General features: G+C 47.8%; 5 protein-coding genes across 5 annotated transcripts; 1 reads left to right on the forward strand and 4 right to left on the reverse strand.

The window, feature by feature from the left end:
- Positions 1-573: 573 nt before the first annotated feature.
- On the reverse strand, positions 574-2,107 carry BCKDHA (2-oxoisovalerate dehydrogenase subunit alpha, mitochondrial; the record flags this gene model as incomplete). The annotated part of the gene is made up of 3 exons (XM_031153403.1): positions 574-1,347; positions 1,458-1,911; positions 1,992-2,107. 3 exons carry the CDS (start codon positions 2,105-2,107, stop codon positions 574-576), a joined length of 1,344 nt encoding a protein of 447 aa, XP_031001555.1.
- Positions 2,108-2,548: 441 nt separating this feature from the next.
- On the reverse strand, positions 2,549-3,398 carry LHYA1_G008484 (uncharacterized protein; the record flags this gene model as incomplete). The annotated part of the gene is made up of 3 exons (XM_031153404.1): positions 2,549-2,698; positions 2,728-3,143; positions 3,203-3,398. Coding segments are annotated over 3 exons (762 nt in total), but the record flags the coding sequence as incomplete, so codon positions are not given.
- An 811-nt stretch (positions 3,399-4,209) lies between these two features.
- PPS1 (Dual specificity protein phosphatase) lies at positions 4,210-6,526 on the reverse strand (the record flags this gene model as incomplete). Its single annotated transcript, XM_031153405.1, has 3 exons — positions 4,210-4,520; positions 4,578-6,243; positions 6,404-6,526. Coding segments are annotated over 3 exons (2,100 nt in total), but the record flags the coding sequence as incomplete, so codon positions are not given.
- Positions 6,527-9,984: 3,458 nt separating this feature from the next.
- Positions 9,985-13,843, reverse strand: ppm2 (tRNA wybutosine-synthesizing protein; the record flags this gene model as incomplete). The annotated part of the gene is made up of 9 exons (XM_031153406.1): positions 9,985-10,453; positions 10,502-10,776; positions 10,999-11,305; positions 11,435-12,092; positions 12,206-12,259; positions 12,312-12,965; positions 13,019-13,374; positions 13,547-13,728; positions 13,781-13,843. 9 exons carry the CDS (start codon positions 13,841-13,843, stop codon positions 9,985-9,987), a joined length of 3,018 nt encoding a protein of 1,005 aa, XP_031001558.1.
- A 472-nt stretch (positions 13,844-14,315) lies between these two features.
- Positions 14,316-15,691, forward strand: atg18 (Autophagy-related protein; the record flags this gene model as incomplete). The annotated part of the gene is made up of 3 exons (XM_031153407.1): positions 14,316-14,367; positions 14,454-14,575; positions 14,654-15,691. 3 exons carry the CDS (start codon positions 14,316-14,318, stop codon positions 15,689-15,691), a joined length of 1,212 nt encoding a protein of 403 aa, XP_031001559.1.
- Between the last annotated feature and the right edge of the window lie 1,599 nt (positions 15,692-17,290).

Below are 17,290 nucleotides of genomic sequence, written 5' to 3' on the forward strand. Positions count from 1 at the left end.
CGGTTGGGGCCGGCGGTGGGGAAGATGTTGATGAGGGAGGGGTGGAAGGTTGAGGTTGCGAGTGGGAATCTGTATATTGCGGGTGTGGTGAAGGGAAGGTGATGAAATGAGATGTGGGATATGACTGGGTGGACTGGACTGTGCATATGTGGCGTTTTTGGTTGTTGATATGGTATGCGTGGGCGGGCGCATTCTTGGCTGGCTGTTTATATGATGAGACATGAGCTATGTTCATATGGCACGTGGTATATACGCGGAGTTCTGGATCAGCTTTTGGCTATTCTCGGGAGCTGGTGTATCTATAGATAGATGGATGGCGGATTTTCATGCAGTATATAGAGAGGTTTGAGAGCCTGTTGGATGTATAATTGGGAAAGCTTTAGGTGTTAGATTTCGGATGTTGCATATGTGCTCAACTCGCTTGATATCACGGTATACCATGTGCATTGCCAGGTCCGTCCTTTCTTGAACTGTTTTCGGGATAGCTGCTTGAAAGCATACTGTATCATCATGTAGTAAGTCAGATGAAAAGCCAAACCGTTTAAATGTGTTTTATACTTAATCTCATCTACTTTATTTCTCCAAACTATCTTTCCCTCCCTCAAACTCCCCCACATCATACTCATCCGGATAAGTGTCCAAAACCTCTCTCAACTCCCCCATCTGCGCCCTAATCTCCGGCGTCATCTCCTCATACACATCCTCGAACATCGTGCGCAGCGGAGGTTTCAACTCCTTCTCCGCGTCCCCAAACGCCTTCAGCACATCCTTCCGTATGCGCGTCCTAGCCTCCGCTTCCCGCTCATCATCCCACAGGCCCTTGTTCTCTAAATACTTGTGCAGCCGCGTGATGGGGTTATCCCTTCTCTTCCAATCTTCGACCTCCACGCGCGCACGGTACGCGAACGAGTCGTCGCTGGTGCTGTGGTGCGAGATACGGTACGACATGGCTTCTATGAGCACGGGTCTTCCCCCGTCTTTGAGAGCCAGCGCTCTCGCCTTCAGCGTCGCCTCTCGCACGGCGAAAATGTCGTTCCCATCTACGCGGATGGTATCGATACCGTAGCCAGTTCCGCGGCTGGCGATTCCATCGCCGCGGTATTGTTCGAGTGTGGGCGTGGAGATGGCGTAGCCGTTGTTGCGGCATATGAAGATGACGGGACAGGAGCGCGTGGCGGCTATGTTGAGCGCGGCGTGGAAATCACCCTCGCTGGCGGCGCCTTCGCCAAAATAGCAGGCTACTACTCTTGGGGGCAGGTCTGGGTTTTGCAGACGCTGCATTTTAAGCGCGTAGGCTGCGCCGGCTGCTTGGGGGATTTGTGTTGCTAGGGGTGAGGAGATGGTATGCTATAGTACAGTACCCCTTGAAATAAGTAACAGTTATAGCATTATAAGGTATAATTCAAGCACGGAGAAGAAGAAGAAGAAGAAGAAGAAAAAGCAGTAAAAAGACTTACGATATTAAGTTCCTTACTCCCATAATGCACCGGCATATTCCTCCCCTTCCCCCCATCCCTCCTATTCGCAAAAAGCTGCGCCATGAAATCCCCCAACTGATACCCCCTCTGCACAAACACCCCAGCTTCCCTGTACTGCGAAAATACCACATCATCTTTCTCCAGCGCGCTCGCGGAGCCGACACACGTGCCTTCCTCGCCCTGAGACGTCATGTAGAAACTCAGGCGCCCTTGCCGCTGCGCGTCGAACATGATCAGGTCCATGATAGAGACCGAGATCATGTTCTCGTACATGGCGAGCGCGAGGGCGTCTGCGCAGGGGGCGACGGTGTCGTCGATTAGGTGGCCGTCGGGAGAGGTGCAGCGGTAGGTGGGGATGGCGGGGTAGGTGGAGGGGTGTTCGAAGGTTAGGGCGGATGTGAACTTGCTGTTTACGGCGCCGGGGAAGGTTACGCTGTAGATGAGATGATTGTTAGTATGAATATTTCTGAAGAGTGGATGGGAGGGGATGGGAGGAGAGAATAAGGTACCGACCCTGCTGCTCCTGGCCGTTGGGAGAGGGAGGAGGACCATCTTGGTGGGTGAGGGAGGGTTTGGAGGAATGGGGTGGGTCGGTGGTTCCGCACCAGGCGAGGCAGAGATGTCTTCATTTTCATTAAACTGGTGTGTCTGACTTCATGTTGAAATATTAGAAATGTTCCACGATGTTTTTTGAAGTGAAGGTTGAGGTCCTGTCCTGTCCTGTCCTGATACAAGGCCGATGCAAGCCGCTCCGCTGCCTCGGATGTGGAGTCCCCGCATTCACCGCATTCACCGCGCACGCACCACTTTTCCCGGGGTCCCTTTTCCCCCGCCCCTGCTTCCCCTGACGAATTCTCGTCCGAGGTACTTACTGTACCTATATCATAAACAACAACCACTTACTCGTACTAGTCACTACTTACCTGCCTACCTATCCAAAGAGCCCCTGTTCAACTGTTAATCTGAGTGATCAGTCTCTTCTGGAGACTTTATTAATGCCTCTAAGGATATATACAGTTCGAACCGGTATTTTTACAAATACAGTGACCTCGTACATCCCCTACTCACGGCAAGACCTCCTCCAGCATCCAGTCCCAACACCTCCCCCGTCCCTGTAACCCAACACTCCCCGCAACCCCCACCATCTTCTCCACCGCAAACTCCGGCGTAAAAAGCTTCTCCTCCGACACCCCCGCCCAAAACTCCCTACTCAACCCCGTCTTCACCGTCCCCGATGATAAGACATAACCATCGCGTTATCCCCACTCCTCTGCCGCACAAAAATGTCCTCGCCCTTGGTCACAGAATTCACAGCCGCTTTGCTAGCGCGGTACGAATACCAGCCTCCGAGTCTGTTGTCCGTGGTAGAACCGACGCGCGCGGACATGTTAAGCCAGACTGCTTGGGTAGGAAGCGTGATTAGCGAGGTGGGGAGCGACATATCTGTGGATTTCTTGGGGAGGAAGTTGCTGAAGTGCTTGAACATTAACAGGGGCCCGATAGTGTTGACGGCGAAGGCGTGCGTGAGTTGCTCGTGCTCGAGCTGAGCTGGTGATTTCTCTGGGTATAGAATTCCTGGAATGCAGAATGCTAGGTGCAGATGGTTCTTGTCTAGTGGGAAGAGGTTCTTGGTTTCTTCGGCTGCGTTGGAGATTGTGGATTCATCTATTCTCTGCCAGTCAGTGCAGTCTCGACGCTTAGAACGAGGGGTTGTGGAGATATACCGGTCACATCTAGACTCAATACCTTTAGTCTTTCCTCATCGACGTCCTTCAACCCTTCTAACATGGACTTTCTCACTCCTTCAATATCTTTCCTCGCCGTCGCTACAACAGGAAGTGTGGTGTTCCGGAGGAGATGTCTCGTGAGATGGAAGCCAATTCCACGACTTGCGGGAGAGACGAGTGTCCATGGCGCCATGTTTCTTTTTTTCTTCTTTCTAAGCACGGAACTGTGATATGTCTGGTACAATTTGCGAATTCGATGAGAAAATGGAAGTTTTGTTTATTTTATTATATCAAAGGGATCTATGATGATTGCATCTACAGGGGTCAAGATCACCCTGATCCACCCTGTAGCGGCGGGACGTACGCGGGAGCTTTACCGCTTTAGAGGTTAGTGCCAGATAGCACAAATCAGGGTCGAAGATCTGACAACTTCTTGCAAGCGCTTGCTTTAATATCTGTCGGATACTACCTAGGTACTTATTATCTATCTCACATCTTGCATGTCTATCACCATCTGAGCTCAGAGTTGACACCCGAGTCACATTTGATATGCCACTCACTCATGCACCCAGAATCTCATCTCATCATAAATCAGATAGATGAACATGGTTCAGTCAGGTTTTTCACTTTACTAAGATTCTGAATCCCCAAGACTACATACAATACAAGTATTTAAACCTACTTGAACAATGTTTCGGATATGAGGATAATGAAAACACTCTCCTTTGAAAGATTTGCGGAACTTTTGCTGGTGCCCATTCACAGACCCATCCAGTCCGTTAAACCCCAAGGCTATAAAATTACTGTGAGAAATGATGTTTGCCCAAAAAATCCCGGGAGTCCACGTATATGGCTAGCCTGAGCCGAAGTCCGATCCACCAACTGAACAAGAACTCCCGCTCCACAAGAATAGCCCTAACCAAACGTAGCATAGAAATTTCGTAATTTCGTATATCATGATACTTTACCAAAGAACAAATAGAACAAGTCGCCACGACCTACCTTGCGTTCCGAGCGTAAGGTTTGTTCATGGCTGCAACCTCCCGGGAAATATCGGCCCATTCGAGCTCGCGTTTGAAGCGACCGTCACCGTGAGGCCCTCCTCGGAGTTTCTCCTCCCATTTCAGGAGCTCGTAGGAGAAGCGTAGATGAGGTTGGATGATGACATTCAGCCGTCGAGCGCGGACGAAACAGTATGCTCGAGGAAAAGATAGGCCCATCGATCTCATAATTTCTGCGATGCAGATTGTCGCCGATCGAGACACGCCGACTCTGCAGTGTACTAGTGTTGCAGTATTATTGGCTTTCCCGCGGTCTGTTGAACAAAGTTAGGACCATGTAATAAGTGGTGAAAACCGAGAGGGTAGCATACCAATAAACTGCAAGCACTTTTCAAATTGCGACGTCAGAGGATCAACACCATTATCCTGCACCCTGTGAATTACCAGGACGTTGTCCTTACCCCAACTTTCCAACTCGCCATCTTTCCACGTGGCTGTCTCACCCACGCTCAAGATTTGCCCAATCCCCATCTGCCTCAACAGGTCAAAATTGTTAGCGTGGCCCAAGTTACCCAAGTACATATAATCAGTCACCCGAGAGGGCAAAGAACCATCCATGTTTTTAATCCATTCGGGTTCTTCCTTTGCGAGCTTTGTGATCTCACAGAGAGACTTGTCCACATTCACCGGCGATTCTGAGAGAAGGCGTGGGGCAATTGAGGCGAGCAAAGCAACATCGGTTGGATAGGCAAAGAAGTTGCGGCCCTTGGACATATGAAGATCAAGCCAGGCAGTAGGCACCGGGAGACCAGTTGCGTAGGTGAAATATGCAAGGCCAAGGAGCGTAGACTCTGTATAGCCATCTGTGCAATGGATGAGTATTTTCTTCTCCCGACTCTTCATAGGTTCAACTGCAGAAAAGGGCATAGGAGAATCCCCCTCGACATCGATGTTAGAGGCGCAGGGAGCAATGCCATGGGCCAGGTTATAGAGCCATTTGCAGGTCTCCATAATCCCGTCTGCTTCAGCTTGAGACCATGTTGGTGGCATAACGCTACCTGATGATGGGAATCCAAGATATACCGGCTGCTCTCCCAAATCTGCGCCTTCGGCTATGGCCTGCAAAACGGCAGCATTTACACGCCCGAGATCGCTGCACTCAATAAGGATATCAAATTGCTCGTCGTTTTCGAGTAGAGAAGGGTCTATGGCAGGATCAGGTGTAGGACCAAGCCATACGTTGTGATGGATTTCTGATGCTTTGGTCATCGTGCACATTTCGATCCTTTCCTGATGGAAAAAGTCCATAACTCGACCGGTCATCTGGCCCATGGAATCCGTAGCTACAATATCGGCATGCCTCTCTTCGAATTCGCTGAATGGGCTGGTGCATAGAAAGGTGTTATATTGAGGCAGCTCCTGGCCCTTTTCCTCATGTGAATCTCTCCACGCCTGTTGAGCAGCAGCCACTTCCTGGGCAAGCCTTTGCGCCTCAAACCCATCTTCTCCATAGACTATGATATCTGAGACCATAGCAGATTTGGCGGCTTGAATTTGAAAATTTCGCACCGAGAAGCCTTCCTTTGGATCAACTTCAAGAAACGCGGCTTTGGCTGGAGCCTGAAGAAGCAACTCATCTGGAGCAATTGCACCTTTCAGCCTCGCATAATTTAAATCCCCGCCCGCCTTGACAATTGTGATTCCACGTAGACATTTTGGGGTCTTGCGTATATGCCGCCGTCGGGGTATGAAGAAGGCTTGCTGAATGTGATTGCACGGGTGGAGGCCATGAAACCAAGGGAAGACTAGGGATGGATCTGGAAGTGGCTGGCGGGCGATATGGTCCAGAGCAGCAGCAATGCCATCCGCGTCGATCTCATAAACAGTGTGCAACCCCAAATATCTTGGTGTATAGTTTTCGGGGGGGAATAATTTGGAATGTTGTAGAGTAGCTTCTCTCGAAGGTGGACTGTGCGGAGGGGTGTCCGGCTTCTGACTAGGAGGTGGGCCTGGTGGGCACACTGGCAGATGCTTGTTCTGGGGATGGGGAAGTCAGTTGTTTGTTATTCGAGAATGACAGGAGAGTCAAAAAGGCAACAAAAGTCTCCCTCGACGCGATTGCACAGGAATGACTGAGACTTGAGATAAAACATGATGGGACGGAGGGTGTGCATATCAAGGAAGCCATCATCCTTACTGGTACTGGCACTGGACAAGCCGTTGCTGTATTTATGTTATCGAGAGAGAGACTCGATGTGAGCGGGCGAGGGGATGAGCTTCGCGTCGTATGCACTTGTCTTGGTAGGACAATGGTCGACATGGTCAACGGCAGGCCCTTTTCTTATTTCATTCAGCCGAACATGTAGGACGCTTGCTTGTAGGAGATGGAGGAAAGAGCGAAGCAGCTTTGTGGAATGTGGTTGATGTGATGTGATCTGATTTGATGTGATGTGATGTTTATGTGGGAAGAGAGATCTAATCGTGTAGAGATAAGACTGAGACCAGGGCCAATGTTGAGATTGTGCCTCGGATTGCGAATGCACTACACTGCACACCAATCTCCCAATGATAAGGCAATACGTATGTATACGACTGACGGGCGCGACGTTGGAGATGTAGATGGGATGCGATGAGATGGGATGGGATGGGATGGGATGGAACGGGTGTCTGTTTCTATGAGTCCGGAGTGGCCGAGTATAAGTTCTGCCAATCGAGCATGCTCTCCTCCCTCCTCCCTCTTCTCTCCTTCCCCCTCCTCTTCCTTCTGATGCGATGGTAAAGTGTACAGTACAGTACTGGACTGGCCAGTGCGCCGGGCACTGATAAAGCGCTCCACATCGGTCACTAAACCCTGCGGCAGTCCAGTCAGTCCTCCACTAGAAAGCTTGGACAACAGTACCTAGTGCTGCATGGGCAGCGTGGCTACAGGTAGTCTAGTCACATCAAGTCACGGCCGACTGATCACCAGCAGCATCACCCTATTTTGATTTGATTTGGTTTGATACTCCGCAGCATGCTCCCACAGCGAGCAACGCAGTAGCGAGATAATAAATCTATTCTGCTTGTATAGAACAAATATACTTGAAGTCGAGTGCCACTCTGTACACTTCTGTGGCTGTGTGTGCAGGTGTGTGCAGGGGCAGGTTGAACGAATACCGACGCCCCACATCATCGCTCTAGTTCTAGGTTGCTGGTGTTCCCCGCGTCAATATGTAGTATTAAGTGGGGGTTTCAGTCAGATCCCCAATAGCGCGTTGCAACTCCCAATTTGTCCAATAAGAAAACAACCAACTCTAACCAACCATTCTAGCATCGACTGTTTGGAGTAGGTCCAATCTTTGTCCCTCGCATCGTGATACTGTTCTCTTTCAGCTAAGCAATGGCTGTAAAGGGGTCAATAAGGAGTCAATCAGTCGATTGAGTACATATTTCTATCAAAAAAAGCCGAAATTAATCCCAAAGCTCTGACCCGTTGAAGTTTGTTGGCTGAATGGTGAGGTTCAGAGAATTGTGAACATGCTATACGCATGTCTTTCCTGCAGTTATACTGCTTCCCGCAAAGCTCGCCGTGGACACAAAAGCGGCACTTCTTATTGCTTTTCTGTCCACCGCAAATAAAGCCACTCACTCGAACAGAGGCCAAAAATGCATGATTCGAGGGTTATCGAAACATCCTTCGCTAGAGCACCTGATGCCGTGTCTTGGACGTGCAGGTACAAACCGGCAAGGCTTCTCATGAGGCTCGGCGCTGAAGGTTCAGAAACTTCCTTATTCGGCCAAAACCTCTCTTCTCTCGAGGACGTCCCAATTCCAATTCACTGCCGGCTTCCTCCAATCCTCCCTTTTTAAACCCGCCAGGTAGCGAGCACCAAAGCAGGAGTATTGCAACTGCTCGACAGATTAGCACAGTAAAAAGATAACTGTTTGAAGAGGCCAGGGAGCCTAGAAGCTGTCCCGAAGTTATTATATAGCTACCTGGGCGCCTGAAACAGCTTCAGGATCCCCAGTTGCTTTCGAAAAGTTTGCAATTTTTTTGGTATTGGAATAAGCATACCCAGAGCAGCGAATACAATCGGTTGGAGAACCTGTACTCCATTACTTGTGCGCTCGCGCCCACAGCGAAAGGCTAATTAAAGTTAAAAATGTGCCAGGAGAGGGGAAAGATATGCCAGGAAAGTATGTCCCTCTCAACTCGAGGATTGAATAAGAGAGGCACTGACAAAACATGCTCCTCCTCCTCCAAAGGCAGCAGCAAGAACCGAAAATTAGCTTTGCTTCTTCCAGGGTATTTCAGAAGAACGGATCAGTGACTCAAGAGCCGTGAGAAATCCTCAAAGTCCACTTGAATTGGAGGATATGAGTATGTTCCACAAACCCCGAAACATGTCCTAATAGTAAAATAGTAGTGTACCATATTATCAGATAAGCAGCAATCGCAACCTTTCCCCCATATTCGCCAGTTACAAAACCTAACTCACTCTGCCGAATGTGATACCAAGCCAAAAGCCAGTTGCCACCAATCCCTTAAATGATGAATTCGCACTTAACAGTTGATCTTCTCGGCAAAAGATGACAGAACCTTGCCTAGAGTTCGAAATTCTCATATAGTGCAAAAGGGAAAAAAACTCACGGATTGAAACGGTTCGCCATCTCTAATTTTGAGCATCTATTTACAGTCAGTCTCTGCATTCACAAGGATATCTAGGCAGTGTCGGAGAGGGGAGAGCAGTCTTTTGAACTGGCATTCAAATAATATGTCATGGAAATGAGAGACTATACAAAGGACACAATCCACTGTAAATTTTCAGAATTAGCGCTACGCAGTCTAAAGACATCTTGGAGCTTGCGAATAGCTGAATACTCAGAGACATTTGTCCGCATAAGGAAAAGAATTGCTCGAGGAGGTTACATACACCTCCAAGGGCTACTTCAACACCAACGCTAAACCAGAAAACCAAGTATTTTCATAAATTTCCGTACAAGATCCCAATTTTCGGCGTATGGAATCCTTGAGAAAGAGAAAGGCTCATTATGTATGTCTCCAAGCTCCTGCGCCTTGTCACACATTTGCGAGTACTTGGGGTGATTTCGCCATAATGGCTCTTGATCACTATTGCTATCTGAAGTTAGCTACAAGGTGCTTGACAGATTGAAATTCCGTAATTTCAAGAGCTCACCTGCAGAACACAGTTCACTCGCTTGTATCATCAAGTATTTTTAAACCGCCCGAAGCATTGGTCTGTACACAAGAATCATGTCGGATTGTGTTATTTACAAATCTGTTAAATCGCATAGAAGAACTTGGTGAGGCGGGAACGTTTGTGGTCCAAGAATAATGATGCGGATTTTGCCCCTCGCCACAGGGGCACTAATTCCTCCCCACTTGCCCTATTGTGTGTGGATATAGCACATGCATATCTAGACTTGCATTCTCCAGAATGCTCACCGCGTCCGACAAGCTTCGGATGATTTACTGGGGTGCCGCTAGTCACGGGCCGCCTTCCGATAAATGGCCATTTCAAGTATGAGAGCTCGCTCGTTGGCAACTAGATATGACTTTTTAGCCCAGAACATATTATCGCTAGGGCAGACGTTGGAAATGACATTGGAGATAATAATCCACAGACTTTTAATGTCACTAGCCGACAGTTGATTTGAAGGTGGGCAGAGGTTTTGTGGGGTATCAAATTTTGCTGAGCAGCATTCCAAATAGCAGTTTCGCGTCGTCTGTGCGATGTGCATCATGACACGGATTTCGAAAGTCTGGTAAATAATATCTCAGATATTGAGAGACTTCTGCTGAAATTCTGCAGCTAGTCTGTGCAGATAGAAATTCTGGGCAGCTTTCGGCAACTTGTCGAAGGCCTTGATGATCTTCTTAATGTCCTGCCTTCCCTTTTCATAAGGCTGCAGGTCTCTATTTCCATACACATCTCTTCCTACTCCATAACCAGTCTTCAGGTCCCGGAAGAAGACATTGACCGCGACGCTCACACCCGTCTCGGGTTTTGCCGTGTGTAACCACAACGAGGGAATGAAGAGTATATCCCCCGGCTCGAGAATTGCTTCGTAGGGGTGTGTGACCGAGAGGCAGGGATCTTGAAGATGTTCAAAGACATTGATACTCGAACTTGATGCACCAGGCTCAAACCCAAGGTGCATAATATCATGTGGTGGGAATAGAACCAATCTCTTCCGACCTCGAATTTGACAGAGCACGTTCGCCATGACATCGTAATGCAGCCACCTAAATTGATAAGTATCCATTTAAGAGGGGTAAAATGAGGATACAGACATTGTTACAGGACCAGCGATACGCAACGGGGCGCTATGCGAGTTATTCTTGACGTACTCCAGCTCATTTGGTAAAGTGAAGTCAGCAGAGAGTGTAGGGTAGTCTTTACTCAGATCAGAAGGGGTGTCTGTTGGACTCTGTGCTGATAGACTTCGCAAGTAGAGTTTTCCCTGATTACTGATTGAGTCTACGAATTTTCCGAATCCCATTGTGATATATTTGAAGTTCTTGGTGGCGAAGTCAAGATAAGCAGATTCGGACTGATGAACAATAACCTGTGGGTGTCAATTGGAAGTTTAGGAACTAGGCTGGAACCTATGACGAAATATCAGAGTCAGTCTTGCCTAGTATGGTCGAAATTGGAGTTGGGACAATGTTGCACAGTGGTTGGGACATTTTCCTAGCAGAAATCCACTCTCAAAAACATGCCTAGAGAGAAAATCACTCCTGAGATGTCCGAAGTAGAACATATTCCTCCGAGAAAGTGGCTTACTCACAGAATTTACCTCGCGCTCAGGCCCTACAGTCTCCTTCAGATACTCGTCGGTCCATTTTTCGGTACAAGAGCCAATAGCCAAGCCCTCGAGAATGACAGGGACAGCGGTCTGGAGGATCTGATCGAAGTCCTCTGGGGACATGATCCTCATTCGATGGACGGTTGTTAGCTTAGCGCTTGTGTGCTTAGTTGGTACAGACGTTTGGATACCGATAACTTGCGCTTGAGGCGCTATTGTTTTGACAAATCCAAAGGCATCTGAGGAATCCGAGTTCGAGCCCGGATTCAGGGTATAGCACCCTTTGTTCCTAAATGGAATGGGGAATCAGCAATGCTTCTTCAATAGAACTAAAGATTGGGGAAATGGCTTAAGAGCTATGAGTTGTCCCTGGGGTTCGGGAAATTTGTGGATTAATATGATTGCTGATTTGTCTTACCAAAACGTCCCGAAACTAAAGCAGGTGGCTCCACCTCCCATGATCAATATATTGTTATTCGTTGCCGTGATTGTTGCTCCAACTAATAAGGGTCTAGGAGCCTGGTCATCTTCAGTTCTTGGAATGGTATGAAACGAGCCCTGTGCATCGATGGCACAAATTTCGTCAGATACACCTAACAATGTATCTTGTATGACACCGCCCAAGACGTACGTCTTGTTTTTGTAGTTGACCACATTAGCACCAAACCGAGCGAGATACTGATGATGCTCCGAATTGTCGGGAAACAATGAAGATCGCTGAAATCGCAAATTCGGATGCTGAGCATCATGGTCCAGTTCCCATTCCCAGATTCCCCGTTGGACAACGGCATCTGCTAACATCCCTCCTGCAACAATACCACGTTTTATTGTAGATGTATCCAATGTCATGCCCGTATCGAATGCAAGCAGTGTTGCTCCAAACGTTGGGGGAGGTACGTCACCATGAAGATTACACTCTATCCAACCGAATCGGCGGCTCCAAAGGTGGTAGCCAGAAGAGATGGCCCGGGAACTGACTCTTCCTGTAGAGATGAGAACGCCGTGACCGACATTCACAGCTTGATGTCGGTATAGAGGCGATGGAAGATCATCGACGCGTTCCCATTGGTCAACCCCTACAAAACATTAGGAAACTATGTCTGTGCATTTGAGAGTCTGTCGGAGTCATCTTTTTGCTCCTTCCGGGCTACATTTCTCCCAAAAACAATAATAAACTGTAACTACTCACATTTGTGATAGAGCCAGCAGTCCTTCAAAGCATTGTCCGGAGAGGTTCGGCCACCTGAACTCATTGTAAGGATTTGAAAACAAGAGAGGGAAAACGGGTAACCCACCGCAAAGTAACGAGCCTGCATCACCGAGATCGGTAATAGTGTGGCACTGGCGTTTAGATGGACAAGACTGGGATTTCCAAGCTTCTGGATGAGGGTCAACTTGTAGATTATCTGCATATATATCACAAGAGTCACTCCTTGTCTCCGAACCCGCACCGCCAAGGTTACCAATTCTGACCGAAGTTCGATTATTCTTTAGAGGTAGACCAGCAGCAAATCGCCTGTAACCACATCCCTTTGGAGACTCGGAATACTGTATCTCCATCTGTATAGACGAAACTGGAGCTCCCAGTTTTATTTCTGTGCGAGAAAGATGCTCGAACGCAGCAGAGTTGATATTATCTGCAACTAGCAGGACATAATGGCAGCCGAAAAGAGCGAGTTCTTCATATTCATCGAAGTTCTCAACGGCGTCCAGGGCCATTCTGTCCCGTGAGCTTAGAAAATCTGGCGAGCCCCATAACTCCCAAAGATTGCGTGCTGAAACATGTTGCCAGCCCCTAGCATGAAAGCGTTGCTGCTGAGTGGAGAGGGTTGGATACTTCTCGACGGCTTTAAGTGGCGTCTTCAACTTTTGGAAATGTGCCATCATAGACCGAGCAAAAGGATGGCTTATTCCTTCGGGTAGAAGTTGTTCTAGGAGACAAAAGCGAGCTGAAATATTGTCAGCTCTTGTCGAGTTCATTCGCTTGAGGCGCAGTTCTTACCTTGAAATTTGCTCGCCCATTCTATCAAATTGTCTGCATAGTGTGCATCCATATAAGTTATGGAGACTTCCGCCACGAACAAAATTTCAATTTTTTCGAAATCAAATACTGAAGCGAGAGCCCTATCAAGAGTGCCAAGGTCTCTTAAATCACATCCGATTTGCAGGTATTGATCGCTGCGAAGTAAAATATCCCCTTCCAATATTTCGACGTTTGTGAAGACCTCTTTTAGCTCAGGTGTACGATTCACCATATCACGCTTCTTGAGCATTAGCTCCTTGTAGTCAATGTCGACAAATGAGACATTGTCACACAAAGATGGATATCTGGAAAGACATTGCCAGGAAAGCGGGTCGCTATTCGCAAGTTATCTTCCCTGGTTAATATGATTACATATACCGTACTCACTATCCACACCCCAAATTAACTATAATCTTTCGAGACTTGGATGGTTCTTCCAAGAATTTACGAACAACGTGATCAATACATCTCATTCTAATCCCGAGTCAGGTCAATTAGCCTACACACGGTTCAAATAAGACCACGAAGAAAGGAAGCGAGAAATGGATATCCCACCTCAGCCAATAGCCCCTGTTTATCAAGGGTGAACGCCTTTGGGGTTTCTTGACGAAATAGCGAAAGAAGTGAGGCTCATCAGGAAAATAGAGGCGTTCAACACTGCGTTTTGAGACAATACTGCTATTGTTTGTCTGTTGGTAGTCAGTAGATGCTATATTTATAGGTGATAGACGAATTTCTCACGCCCATAATTGCATCGTCCTGAATCTGCGATGGGGCAGATGCCGCTGCCTTGAGAGTAACCATGGCTAGATCTAAAGCGTTAAGTTCAAGTATTGGGTAAATGAATTTTCACGTAAGTTGCATTTTCAAAACGCAGACCCAGAAGATTATTATGAACGTGAATTTTCTTAGTGGAGGTGGACAAGGTTGTGACTTGACTGTAAATTTTAAGGTTACGGACTAAGCCCCTTTGGGGAGCAAGCTTCAAGACCCCGCCAAACCTCCTAACAGCTGCCCGCTACTTCTACTCTCATGTTGCCAACATTCACGGAATAGCAAGTGAGTCAACGCCAAATGGACTATTCACTACAAGTACAAGAGAGCCTCATCGACGCTTCAAAAGCTTTGCATTTCGTATAGCCTCATAATCCCTCTGACCCGTCCTCCACGAGACCGAGACTCGCGGGACAACTCGCTGCCTGTGTAACGAGCGCAACGACAATCCTTCCATCCTACACCGACTCTACTCTTTTCTCGGTAGGACGACAACTACACCATGGCTATGAATTTTGTCACCTTCAATCAGGACTACGGCTGCCTGGCTGTTGGTAAGAGCTTGCCTTGATCCGATCCTGAAGCCCCGGACTAAAAGCTCTGCCAGGTACCTCGAAAGGTTTCCGGATATACCACACAGATCCCTTCGCAAAGATATTCAGCAGCGATGACGGAAATGTGACTATCATTGAGATGCTCTTCTCCACGTCGCTCGTTGCCCTCATACTGTCTCCAAGGCGGTTGGTCATTCAAAATACAAAGGTAGAACCTTGTACCCCTTCCTGCACATGCGACTTCTCGAAGGCTCTTCGAATAGTGTTTATGCTAAAATTGGTGTAGCGCTCTTCCATTATCTGTGAGCTCACATTCCCATCCGCGGTGCTGGCGGTACGCCTTAATCGAAAACGTCTCGCTGTGGTTTTGGAGGAGGAAATATACCTTTACGATATTTCGAATATGAGCCTTCTGTACACGATCGAGACTTCACCGAATCCCAGTGCCATATGTGCTCTTGCCCCTTCGTCAGAGAATTGCTACATTGCATACCCGATGCCAAAGCCAAGAGAAGATACGGGAGATAATCGACCTTCCCACGCGCCGCCACTATCTACCTACGTTGCACCAACATCCGGAGCAGTCTTGATCTTTGACGCAGTGGAGCTCAAGGCATTAAATGTTGTGCAAGCCCACCGAGCTCCGCTATCCTGTATAGCCTTAAATAATGAAGGGACATTGCTTGCGACAGCCTCAGTAACCGGGACAATCATCAGAGTTTTCTCACTTCCCAAAGGCACAAAACTATACCAGTTCCGAAGAGGCACATATCCTTCGACCATTTACAGCATGTCATTCAACCTAAGTTCAACCTTACTCTGCGTCTCTTCTACTACCGACACCGTGCACATCTTCCGGCTTGGAGGTGTTGCCGCCGTCATGCCGGACTCGCCAAGGTCTTTGAACGACCGATGGAGCCGTTCTCGTAGCTTCGATAGCGGTGCGGAATCTCCTACCACTGGAACGTCTCCTGGTAGCGAAAATACAGAAGTTCCTGGTGTTACCAGAAAACCCAGTGGAACCTTTGGTAGCATGATCAGAAGATCTTCCCAGATAATGGGGAAAAGTGTAGCCGGTGTTGTTGGTGGATATCTACCGCAAGCCGTTACCGAAATGTGGGAGCCGATGCGAGATTTTGCCTTCATAAAACTACCAAAGGGAGGCATGGGTTTAAATTCGACAGGTGCCCCTCTTCGAAGCGTTGTAGCAATGAGTAGCAGCAGCCCCCAGGTTATGCTTGTTACAAGTGATGGTGCCTTTTACGTTTATAACATCGATATGGAAAATGGAGGGGAAGCTGTGCTGGTGAAGCAGTACTCGTAGGTCTTTATCTAATTGTGCTACTATTGGTCTAACAAGTCACAGGGTTTTACAGAGCGACGACAAAATTGACCAGTCTGATATAGACTATAATAATTAAGGCGGTCTCTATTCGATGTCTTTCTCTGTTTACCACGGGCGTTCGGGTTGCATTATTGGAGTAGTAGTCCTTTCACTCCCAGTCATTATCCCCGATTTTCCCCAGCATCAAGCAGGCGTTTGACATTTTGCTAGCTTGGAATAAGCTTGTGCTATCTTGACAACTTATATAAATACCCTACTGTATATTCCATATCCCTGACGGTTCGTGTTCTCACCCGAGGGTTCTGTATGTGATTCACAAGATTCCTTCCGCAGAGCGGACACGTGGTTTGGAAACGATAACTTGTGAGACCTTGCAATCCTTCTCCGTGGTGGCAGCTCCTTTTCCCATCCTGTTGGAAGCCTTTTTCTATATATACAATGGTGACTGTGTTCTGGGGAGATCTCTATCATAACGAGGTCTATCAAGACTTTGAGATTTTCGTTTTCATAGCCAGCAAGTACAACATGATAGGCCTTCACACCTGTTTTATCGTCCATTTGAAGATGGTGATTATATCAGAAATTAGACTATTGATGACTAATGATACGAGGTGTTCGAAAGCTAGAAAGGCGCCTGATTATGTGCATCATGCATATGGTTTGAATCCTCACTTGATGCAAGCAATTCCTACAGCCTCATCTCACCTGGCCCGGTACCATTTAATGGTGGCTATTCTCTATATAAGATCCCCTGATCCTATTTAGGCTTGATCAGCCACATTATCACGGCGCTCATTGATGAATCGGCGAAAATAGTGATAAGTGCTTTTAGGGGCAGCCGAAAACACCAAACATCGCAGGTTATTAGCTTATGCTTTGAGTGTAGGGTTCCAGAAACAGGGATTATCCGATTGTGTTGTTCCTCTTTGCATAGAGAATCACCTTTGGTCCCCGGAACTAAATTTACATTATCTTGCTGCAGCGAACAAGAACTCGGAACGACGTCCGAGATCTGAGCTCGGTCTTCCAGATAAGTATCAAGAGGACCGGGCTTTACGGAGCTCACGGGATTTACAGTAGTACGACCTGCGGTCGGTATTCAGTGTAGACCCTCACATCTCCTCGACATACCCGATGTAGTTTACGGCAGTTGAAGCACTAGGGCCATAGGGAGGTAAAAATTCTAGATTCATTCCGGCTTCTTAAGGGAAGAGTTTTCAATTACTCACTCGTATTTCCATCGAGAAAGCCTGGGGTTTGTCCGGCCGCGCAGACATTCTTCTAGTGTATGCTGCCTGCTCCTTCATCTCGACCGTCTTGGTCGAGACTGCAAGTGATTGAGCGCTGGAAGTAGTGTAATTAATGATTTACGTACAAAAGCCTGGAGGATGGATGGTGGTGGCTACTGTACAGGAACAGGACAGGGAGGGCCACAGCACACCACCCGAACGGTCGTGGCTGTTTAAACAAGCAAGCCCTTCCCCAGGAGCACAACCCCGGAATTTCAGGGGTGTAAATGATTTACCTTGGCTTGCTGCCTCCGTACTCCGTACAGTACGCATTTTGGGCATTTGTGAT

This window comes from Lachnellula hyalina (assembly GCF_007821495.1).
Source record: "Lachnellula hyalina strain CBS 185.66 chromosome Unknown contig00231, whole genome shotgun sequence".
In the NCBI taxonomy this organism is placed as follows: Eukaryota; Fungi; Ascomycota; class Leotiomycetes; order Helotiales; family Lachnaceae; genus Lachnellula; species Lachnellula hyalina.